The sequence below is a fragment of the Rana temporaria genome, assembly GCF_905171775.1.
Source record: "Rana temporaria chromosome 4 unlocalized genomic scaffold, aRanTem1.1 chr4a, whole genome shotgun sequence".
NCBI classification, from domain to species: Eukaryota; Metazoa; Chordata; class Amphibia; order Anura; family Ranidae; genus Rana; species Rana temporaria.
Window position 1 is genome coordinate 681,236 of NW_024404432.1, and position 11,571 is coordinate 692,806.

At 48.3% G+C, this 11,571-nt stretch overlaps 1 protein-coding gene across 1 annotated transcript; it reads right to left on the reverse strand.

The window, feature by feature from the left end:
• Positions 1–364: 364 nt before the first annotated feature.
• LOC120921730 (gastrula zinc finger protein XlCGF17.1-like) lies at positions 365–1,519 on the reverse strand (the record flags this gene model as incomplete). The annotated part of the gene is made up of 1 exon (XM_040334266.1): positions 365–1,519. A coding segment is annotated over one exon (1,155 nt), but the record flags the coding sequence as incomplete, so codon positions are not given.
• Positions 1,520–11,571: the final 10,052 nt, after the last annotated feature.

An 11,571-nucleotide genomic window follows, 5' to 3' on the forward strand; every position in this document is an offset into this window, starting at 1 on the left:
TTGGAATTTTCGGAGATTGTGGATTTGGGGTTTTCATGAGCTGGAAGCCACAATCGTCACAATGATGACAAATCACGGCTTGAACCCTCTTGCTTTGCATGTAATGAGTCTCTCTCATATATTAGTCTCGCCTTTTAAGTTGCATTAGTGAAATAAATGAACTTTTGCACCATATTCAAATTTTTCGAGTTTCACCCGTATATCAGGGTGTGCTTCTTCCCCACATGTCCAGCAACATTCACATATAAGACATTTCCCGCACTCACTAATACACCTCGAGGGTTGTGTGGTACTCCTGATGTACAGGAAGACAGGACCTCAGTGAGGAACATTTCCCTCACTCAGGACAGGAATACGGCTTCTCCCCCGTGTGAGATCTCTGATGTCTGGAAAGATTGGACTTCTCTGAAAAACATTTCCCGCACTCAGAACAGGAAAAAGGCTTCTCCCCCATGTGTAATCTCTGATGTGTGTTACGACTGGACGTCTGCGAAAAACATTTCCCGCACACAGAACAGGAAAAAGGCTTCTCCCCCGTGTGAGATCTCTGATGTGTGGAAAGACTGGTCTTCTCTGAAAAACATTTCCCGCACACAGAACAGGAAAAAGGCTTCTCCCCCGTGTGAGATCTCTGATGTGCGGAAAGACCGGACATCCGCGAAAAACATTTTCCGCACTCAGAACAAGAATACGGCTTCTCACCTGTGTGAGATCTCTTATGTGTGGAAAGATGGGACTTCTGTGAAAAACATTTCCCGCACTCAGAACAGGAAAAAGGCTTTTCCCCCGTGTGAGATCTCTGATGTTTGGAAAGATTGGACTTCTTTGAAAAACATTTCCCGCACTCAGAACAGGAAAAAGGCTTCTCCCCCGTGTGTGATCTCTGATGTTTGGAAAGACTGGACTTCACTGAAAAACATTTCCCGCACTCAGAACAGGAAAAAGGCATCTCCCCCGTGTGAGATCTCTGATGTATGGAAAGACTGGACTTCACTGAAAAACATTTCCCGCACTCAGGACAGGAAAAAGGCTTCTCCCCCATGTGAGATCTCTGATGTGTGTAAAGATGGGACTTATCTGAAAAACATTTCCCACACTCAGGACAGGAAAAAGGCTTCTCCCCCGTGTGAGATCTCTGATGTGTGGAAAGATTGGACTTCACTGAAAAACATTTCTCGCACTCAGGACAGGAAAAAGGCTTCTCCCCCGTGTGAGATCTCTGATGGTGGGAAAGAACGGACTTCTGTGAAAAACATTTCCCGCACTCAGAACAGGAAAAAGGCTTCTCCCCCGTGTGAGATCTCTGATGTGTGGAAAGATAGGACTTATCTGAAAAACATTTTCCGCACTCAGAACAAGAATACGGCTTTTCACCTGTGTGAGACCTCCGATGTCTATCAAGATGTGATTTATCTTTAAAACATTTCCAGCACTCAGAACAGGAAAAAGGCTTCTCCCTTGTGTGAGATCTCTGATGTGTGGAAAGATTGGCATTCTCTGAAAAACATTTCCCACACTCAGGACATGGAAACCTCTTATGTGTTGGAAAGACAGCACCATCCCGCACAGTCTGAGGTTCCTCAGGATAAGAGGAATACGATGGTCCGACACCGTCCCGCACAGTCTGAGGTTCCTCAGGATAAGAGGAATACGTTGGTCCGGCACCGTCTCGCACAGTCTGAGGTTCCTCAGGATAAGAGGAATACGATGGTCCGGCACCGTCCCGCACAGTCTGAGGTTCCTCAGGATAAGAGGAATACCATGGTCCGGCACCGTCCCGCACAGTCTGAGGTTCCTCAGGATAAGAGGAATACGATGGTCCGGCACCGTCCCGCACAGTCTGAGGTTCCTCGGGATAAGAGGAATACGATGGTCCATCTACACTGTGTGGTGCCGGATGGACATTTGAGGTAGTCGGGTTTTCTCCTGGACTATACTGTGTGATGTCCTCATCTTCTACTTTACAGTCTGGAGACAAAGTGAGACAATCCTCTGAGGTTTTCCTCATCTCCCGTCCATCTACTAAAATAGAAATACAAAGATTATTACTAGACATCAGCTGATTGGTTCCCCTAAACCAGGACTCTGCCCACATCAGGCAGCTTTGTCTCTGAGGACCTTACAATTCCCCCCTCAAGGTAACTAGTAAATGGGTCCTCTGATCTCCTACCAGATCATTTCTTTATTCATGGACCTTAGTCAGAGAGTGAGGAAACAACGAGAACTGTCTTTTATAGGAGTGACAGTGATGAGGGGATTATAGGACGAGGGTCAGGAGTATGTAATGTACAACATAGAGTATATAGTGCAGGGGTCAGGAGTATGTAATGAACATGTAGCACCCTGGTGTTTAGGAAGGGAGACTAATAAATTGAGATCACCAGGTGGTATTTATCATTGCTTATTGTTAGGAGATCTACTGATTCCTCTCTAACTTTGGATGGCTGCACCTTTTCTGTTCTGTCACTAGGTGGCACTAGATAGACAAGGGTGTAGCAAGGTCGGATTATGAATGGATGGGGTGTCTCCACCAATTGGCAGGGGTTTCTTTGGTCCCTTGGCCTGCTGGGAAAGCCTATTTGGGGTGAGTCAGGTGATCGGGGTTCTGTGCCACCTGGACAGCTGTCTGGGTGGACGTGTGTTATGTCGCCCGGGTTCTTAGGCCAGAAGCCTGAGACCTATCCAGGAGCAAGAGAAGCAGCGCAGGGTTGGGAGTACATGATTGGATTCCAACTGAGAGTAAAAGGTTCAGCCGAACGGGGAATCAGTTGTGGTCGGAGGTGGAGGGGAAGCTGTCGCCACTAAGGGACCATCCACCTTGTTACCGGAGACTACAGTTAGTAAGCTGGAGCCAGTACCAGAGCAATCTTCTCACCAGCCTGGGACAGTGAAGAAGTGAGAAAGCTTCAGAAGGTGCCAAGCCAGGGGCCCAGCAGGATAGTGGGGGTGACGCCTGAGGAGCATCAGTAAGTGCCAAGCCAGGGGCCCAGCAGGATAGCGGGGGTGACGCTTGAGGAATATACAGTGGGAAGAGCACAGGAGATTCAGTGGCCACTGAATCTGGAAGTCCAGTGAGTAGGGAGGAGCCTAACACCTCCCGGTTCGGTTTGCGGCAGAACAAGCAAATGGACCGAAAGTTTGTGCGAACATTCGAACGCCGTTAAAGTTTATGGGGCCCGAACGTGAAAAATCAAAAGTGCCCGCAGGCTCTATATACTCTGAACAGCAGTATATAGGCGGTCCCCGGGTTACAAACAAGACAGGGCCTGTAGGTTTGTTCTTAAGTTGAATCTGGTAGTAATTTGGAACTGGTACATTTTGTAAGTGTAACTCCAGCCAAAAAATCTATTTTTAAGCTTTTTGGGAAACATAGGGAAGGGTTATCCCCCCTGTAACATTTGTTTTGCTGTCTGTGCCCCGTGTTCAGAAGATTTCACCTCACTTTCTGTCCCAATGACAATTGGATTTAGAAAATTTGGGGTTATTAGGGAAACAAGGATTGGTGATAAAGCATCAGTGGAGAGGAGACATCTTTTTCCCATATTAACTCTTACAGGAGAGAATTTCCCTTCCTAGGGGTAGATTTCCTCTCACTTCCTGTTGTCTCCCTCCGTTTGTAAGTAGGAGTCGTTTGTAAGTCGGATGTATGAAAGTAGGGGAAAATTGTGCCTTAGGTGTTGGTGGTACCAGAACACTGTAAGCCCTCACCGTTACTCTTGGTGGGTGCAGGAACGGGCCCTGCTGTGAAATATTAGATCAAAAATTGTAATTAACAGGGGCATGTAAACAGGGTCAGAAAAATTGGGCCTTAGGCGGCGGTGGTAGTGCCCTGAAACAAAAATATTCTTAGAAGCTATCAACATGAACATTGAGGAGGAATAGGATAGTCACTCAGCATAATAGGATAGTCACTCAGCATAGGCAGTCTTCAAGGGATCCCACATCCATAGAAAAATCAATTTGGTTACATCAGCATCAGGTGTCTGTGGACAGGCACACTCTGTGATCGGTTACAAAGCCTCCAGCAGCACTGAATGTGCGATCAGAAAGAACGCTGGATGCAGGATGGGCCAGTAGCTGAATTGCATATTGTGCAAGCTCTTGCCAGTGGACCATCCTCAAGACCCAGTAACCCAGAGGATTTTCTGTTGGAAAGGTCTCCAAGTCTGACCTTGCCCATAGATATTCCTGCACCATGTAATTCAGACACCGGCGACGGTTGCTGGAACCGATCAGACCTTGGGGCTGCGGACTGAAGAATTGTCTGAAGGCATCGGTCAGACGGCCACCTTCTCCACCGCTCTTTCTCTGACTGAACGAAGCCTCAGCAACACGTTGTCCAGCACAAACCTTTCTGCAAGGCCTCCCAAAGATGTTTCATCCTCTGCTCCCTCTGCGAAGGGTGGATATGTTCTGGGAAAGTTCCTGAAAACAAGGCACATGGGTCAAGTGTCCATGTCGGAGGGCGGAGAGTAGGTTGGTGCCTACAACCATTCCTGGCTGAAGCTGGCGTGGCATCAACCACCTCTGAGCTTGCCCCTGCAGAGCTGACATAATCTCTGCCTTAGTGTGGCTCCTGTCCCCTAAGCAGACCAACTTAAGCACCGCATGGCATCCTTTTGCCCGAGTGCTTGCGTAGCCCCTTAAACGTCTATGGAGCTTCGCTGGTTCAGGAGGACAAATCTCCAGAGGAAAAGGCCATAGAGGAAGAAGAGGAGGGGGTGGAGGAGAGAGCCACCACTAGCATTTTAGAGGTGTGGTGGCAGAACAAGCTCCAACAATACTGCACCCTGTCCTGCATCCTTCCCAGCTGCCAGCAGAGTTACCCAGTGCACCGTGAAAGAAAGGTAACGTCCCTGTCCATGCCTGCTGGACCATGAGTCAGCGGTAATATGCACCTTACTGCTGACCGCCCTGTCCAACGAGGCCAAGACATTGCCTTCCACATGCTGGTAGAGAATCGGAATGGTCTTCCGTGAAAAGAAATGGCGTTTGGGAACCTGCCACTGAGGTACCGCACATTCCACAAATTCACAAAAGGGGGCAGAGTCTACCAGCTGAAAAGGCAGCAGTTGCAGTGCAGATGCAGTAGCCAAGGTAGCATTCAGACGCTGAGCATGTGGATGGCTGGGATCAAATTTCTTTCCACGATTTAGCAACATGGGTAGGGAAATTTGCCTGCTACAATCGGATGTTGGTGTACTGCTAGCAGATTTCCCACAAGTACTTGGGACACCTAATTCTACACCTTCATTCCTCTCAGTGCAGGTTTCTGAGAGGACTGAAGGTATAGTGGGGTTGGAGATCCCAGCTGATGAGGAGCAAGGAGAGGTCTGCCTTGTTCTTTCATGTGGGTCTTTTAAGTGCTGTTGCCAATGGACTGCATGGGAGGTCGACATATGTCTGGTCAAGCATGTGGTGCCCAAGCGGCTGCTGTTTTGGCCACGCTTGACACGCTTCAGACATATGTTACAAACCGCAACGGTGCGATCTGCTGCACGTGTCAAAAAAGGCCCACACCAAAGAACTTTTCAAAATACGCGGGGAGTCAGCAGCGCCCTGCACATGCTTAGCTCTGTGGTGTGATGAAATAGGGTGGCTGCCCTTAAGCTGCAACCTGGAGGGCATTCTGCCTCATTGGAGATGTTCCTCCTCCTCCTCTCTTCTATCAGGCACCCAAGTAGAGTCAGTGACCTCATCATCCCCTCCCTCCTCGTCACTGGAGCAAACTTGGCAGTATGATGCAGCTGGGGAAACATGACTGCCAGTTTCTTGTCCTTCTTGGGCACCCCCTCTCTCTAGGCTAACATTACTCCCTTCCTCAACCTGGGAACCATCATCAGAGCCTTTAGTTTATTAGAAAAAGTACGCCAGGAATGGCCTGCAGTCAGATATAGGCTTGGCTACACTGGATGCAGTGGAGATATATATATATATATATATATATATATATATATATATATATATATATTTTATATATTGTAGCAGAGCGTCCCAGAGAGAGCCTGGGAAAGTCCTGTTCGGGGTTTACACCTCTCCCAGGCTCCTCTCTTATATGTTCAGGGATCTCTGATCCAGTACAGGTGTTGGCCCTCTCCCCCAGGCCAATTTAAGCTCACCTGAGCAGACACCCTTTGCTCTGCCCTGGGACACACAGATAGAGTTGGTCTGTGAGAGCAAGAAGGTTGGTAAACAAAACTGTTAAGCAATCGATGTGGAAGCTGACAAGCTGTAGGTTTGTTCAGCCTGGTAGTGAGGGCGTGCATATTGTATAGTTAGAGCCGGGACACGGATAGGCTTTTGTTTAATTACTTTTGTTTTTCTGCACACTGTACAGCACCTGTAAAAAGACTTTGTATATAGTACCAATAAACACCCCACTGTTTGTCACTTATATTATGGACTTGGTATCTGTGCCTGCTCATCCCAGGGAGCTTTTGTACCTGCTACCTATCCCCCAGCTTACATATGGTGGAGGCTGCGACCAGCAGTAGTAAGTTACTATTTAAAAGGCCAGTACCTAAAGTGACAAGATGGAGGAAATCCTCAAACAAATGGTGTTATCCAATGCTGCACTGCAGCAAGCCAATGCTATTGCACAGGAGCAAACAAAGGCCCTGTACCAACAGATTAGTGCTGCACAAGAGCAATCGCAGTGGCAGATTGGTGCTGTACCGGAGAAATCGCAGAGGCTGTTTGAACAGCTTGCCACTGCTGCAGAAGCGGATAGGAAAACCCTGACTAAGGTTGCAGAAACGCTAGTACAGTGGGCACCTGCGGAAATCAAGGATATTGGAAGCAAGCCTTCAGCCATCCATGTGGCTCGCTTTCTGTCCAAGATGACTACGGATGATGATCCAGAGGCCTTCCTACTAACATTTGAACAGGCCGCTGAGAGGGAAGGTTGGCCTAAAACCAAGTGGGCAGGACTGATCGCCCCTTTACTGTCTGGTGAATTGCAGAAGGCCTACTATGATCTGGAGTCGGCAGAAGCGGGAGACTATGAGAAGGTCAAGCAGGAAATTCTGGTGTGACTCGGTGTCACCTTGGCCGTTCGAGCACAGCGGGTCCACAGCTGGTTCTTCCAAGTTGAGAGGCCCCCAAGATCGCAGATGTTCGATCCAATCCACCTGGTGCGAAAATGGCTACAGCCGGAGTCCCTGTCTGCGCCACAAATAGTGGAGCGTGTGGTCATGGACCAGTTCCTGAGGTCACTGCCAATCCCCCTGCAGAAGTGGGTGAGTCAAGGAGACCCCAATTCGGCAAATAACCTGGTGGAACTCGTTGAGAGGTACTTTGCTGCTTAGAACCTGGTCACCACCCCAACAGCCGCACAGACTTTCCACCCAAAGCCACGGTCTCCCCAGGCAACTGGCAAGACTGTTTTAGGGGAAGTGGGTGGTAAGCATGGCAAGGAAGTAGGGGGGAGGATTTTTGGTGCCAGGACTGAAGTTTGGCGTCCCAAACAAGGGAAACCACTGCCTGTCAGCAAACCGAACTGGGTAAACATCAGGTGTTTTCATTGCCAAGAACTGGGACATGTTGCAGCAAACTGTCCATTGACTGATGAACCAATGCAGTGTGATCTGTCCATTAGAAGGCAGTCTATGTTTGCTGCTGTTTCATGCGCTGCAGCGCTAAATGTGGGGAAACACATGTGTCAAATGACTGTTAATAATAAGCCTATTACGGCCTTGCTGGACTCTGGAAGTCTAGTTACTTTGGTTACAGCTGAGTTGGTTGAAACTGTGAATCTTCATGAAATGGCGATTCCCGGGAGTATCCTATAGCCACTGTTCAGTTTAAAACTGGCTTAGGTACGGTGTCCCATGCGGTCGGACTTGTGCCCCACTTGGTGCATGAGGCCATCATTGGTAGGGACTTTCCTACGTTTTGGGAACTGTGGGATCGTCCCGACCCGATCGCAGTACCTGAATCAGTCGCAGAGCCAGAACTTCTGGCTACTTCTGATATTGTGGGTTCAGGGGACTCATCTCGGGGCTCTCCGAGCTTTCCTTTCTCAGTTATGGCAGGAGAGCTGGAGGAGCCTGAGGAAGTCCTCACAACCAGTAGAGCCGGACAGCCATCTGCTGACTCTGAGCCTACGTTGGAGTTTGCTGACCTTAATGTGCACAAGGAAAATTTTGGTACTGAGCAGAGAAAAGACCCTACCCTCACCAGGACCTGGGAAAATGTAATGGTGATTAATGATGTACCTGTTGAACCAGGGGACAGGCCCTGTTTTCCTTATTTCTGCAGCAATGAGGATTTACTGTATCGTGTATGTAAAATGAATGATGAAGTGGTTGAGCAGTTGGTGGTCCCTAAGCCATACAGACGGGTGGTGTTGGAACTTGCTCATAGGCACTTGCTAGGAGGCCATTTAGGGGTTGATAAAAACCACTGAAAGAGTGTTGCGCAGGTTTTACTGGCCTGGGATACAGAAAAATATTGAGAATTATTGTCAATCCTGTCCTGTGTGTCAGATGTCAGCCCCGCAGCCCCACTTCCGAAGTCCTTTAGTGCCCTTGCCCATTATTGAAGTTCCCTTTGAAAGGATTGCCATGGACCTTGTGGGTCCGCTCCCCAAATCTGCCCGTGGTCATCAGCATATCCTCGTGATTATGGATTACGCTACCCGTTACCCTGAGGCCGTTCCCTTACGCGTCGCGTCTGCTAAAAACATTGCAAAGAGCTGTTTATGGTGTTCAGTCGGGTTGGCATCCCTAAAGAAATCCTTACAGACCAGGGTACCCCGTTTATGTCACGAATAACTAGGGAGCTGTGCAAGTTATTTAAGGTGACGCAGTTGCGAACCTCTGTGTATCATCCTCAAATGGATGGCTTGGTGGAATGCTTCAATAAGACATTAAAGAGTATGTTAAAGAAGGTTGTGGACAAGGATGGGAGAAACTGGGACTTTCTGATACCGTACTTGATGTTCGCCATCAGGGAGGTTCCCCAGTCCACTACGGGGTACTCTCCATTTGAGCCGCTTTATGGGAGACACCCGCGGGGACTCTTAGACATAGCCAAAGGAACTTGGGAGGGGGAACAGACACCCCACAAAAGTGTCATTGAGCATATAGCTCAAATGCAGGAGGATTGCAGCAATCATGCCGGTGGTAAAGGAACACTTACTGCAGGCCCAAGCAGCCCAACAGAGAATATACAACAGGGGGGCCCAACTCCGTGTTTTCTCACCTGGTGACAGGGTCCTCGTATTGGTCCCCACTGTTGAGAGCAAGTTCCTGGCTAAGTGGCAGGGTCCCTTTGAAGTAATTGAAAAAGTTGGGGAGGCCAATTACAAGGTGTATCAACCAGGTAGAAGGAAGCCCGAACAAATTTACCACATAAATCTGTTAAAGCCCTGGAAGGATAGACTGGCATTGACTGCGAGGTCCATCCCTGTAACGCCTAAAGGTAATGAGTCCCCTCTGATCCCTGAGGTCACGATTCCAGACACCCTGTCATATTCCCAAAAACAGGAAGCTAGAGAGTTCCTGATAAGGAATAGAGAGAAGTTTTCAGAGTTGCCTGGCACGACCTCAGCAGTTCAGCATGATATTGTTACTGAACCAGGGGTCCGTGTCAAGCTCAAGCCGTACCAAAATCCTGAAGCGAGGAGAAAGGACATCAGTGATGAAGTTTGAAAGATGTTGGAGCTAGATGTCATTGAGGAATCCAATAGTGACTGGTCTAGCCCCATTGTGTTAGTCCCAAAACCGGATGGCACTTGGAGGTTCTGCAATGACTTTAGGAAGCTTAATGCAGTGACAAAGTTTGACACGTACCCAATGCCCAGAGTAGATGAACTTATAGACCGACTTGGCAAAGCTCGCTATCTGACCACTTTGGACTTGACAAAAGGGTATTGGCAAATACCCCTGACTGCTAGCGCCAAAGAGAAGACTGCATTTGTAACCCCGGAGGGATCCTTTCAATATAAGAGGATGCCTTTTGGGTTGCAAAATGCCCCTGCAACGTTTCAGAGGGCTATGGACAGGACCCTAAGGCCTCATCGACAGTATGCAGCAGCCTATCTAGATGACATAGTGGTACATAGCACTGACTGGGAGTCTCACTTGCCCCGTGTCCAGGCTGTCCTTGATTCCCTCTTCAACAAAGGATTTACGGCAAATCCCAAAAAATGTGGCATCGGTCTAGAGGAAGCCAAGTCTTTTGGCTACACTATTGGCCGTGGTGTCATAAAGCCCCAGGTGAATAAAATAGAAGCCATCCAGGAGTGGCCACGTCCTGCAAATAAAAAGCAGGTCAGGGCTTTTCTTGGCATTGCGGGGTATTATAGAAGGTTTATCCCAAATTTTGCAACTATAGCTGCCCCACTGACAGACCTTACGAAAGGGAAAGACTCTGTAATGGTGAAATGGTCCACAGTAGCGGAAGAATCTTTCCAAGTCCTGAAGAAGGCTCTTTGTGCACAGCCAGTGCTATACTCCCCCGATTTCACCAAAGACTTTTTGGTTCAAACGGATGCCTCTGATGTAGGTGTCGGGGCAGTACTGTGACAGGTACACAATGGGGAAGAACACCCTGTCGTGTACCTAAGCAGAAAGCTTAATGACCATGAGAAAAAATATGCAGTCATTGAAAAGGAGTGTTTAGCCATAAAGTGGGCCGTGGCTGTGCTCAGGTACTACTTGTTAGGCCGCCATTTTCAGTTGATAACTGACCATGCTCCCCTGAAATGGAAGGCCCAAAAGAAGGAGACGAATAGACGGGTGAACCGGTGGTTTTTGGCCCTACAGGATTACTCCTTCACGGTAAAACACAGGCCGGGTGTGGAGATGGGGAATGTAGATGCCCTGTCCCGTGTTCACTCCTGTTGGGCTACAGGTGTTCCAACCCTGGGGTTGAAACAAGGGGGGAGGATGTGTAGCAGAGCGTCCCAGAGAGAGCCTGGAAAAGTCCTGTTCTGGGTTTACACCTCTCCCAGGCTCCTCTCTTATACGTTCAGGGATCTCTGATCCAGTACAGGTGTTGGCCCTCTCCCCCAGGCCAATTTAAGCTCACCTGAGCAGACAGCCTTTGCTCTGCCCTGGGACACACAGATAGAGTTGGTCTGTGAGAGCAAGAAGGTTGGTAAACAAAACTGTTAAGCAATCGATGTGGAAGCTGACAAGCTGTAGGTTTGTTCAGCCTGGTAGTGAGGGCGTGCATATTGTATAGTTAGAGCCGAGACACAGCTAGGCTTTTGTTTAATTACTTTTGTTTTGTTTTTCTGCACACTGTACAGCACCTGTAAAAAGACTTTGTATATAGTACCAATAAACACCCCACTGTTTGTCACTTTTATTATGGACTTGGTATCTGTGCCTGCTCATCCCAGGGAGTGTTTGTACCTGCTACCTATCCCCCAGCTTACAATATATATATATATATATATATATATATATATATATAGGAGACTGTGTGTGTGTATATATATATATATATATATATATTAAATGCACTGCAGCTCACTGAATCACCTGCCTGCTCAATCTAAATGACACTTTGTCTCTGTCCACGCCAAAAACACACTACACAGGGCCGATGTGCAGGTGGGGC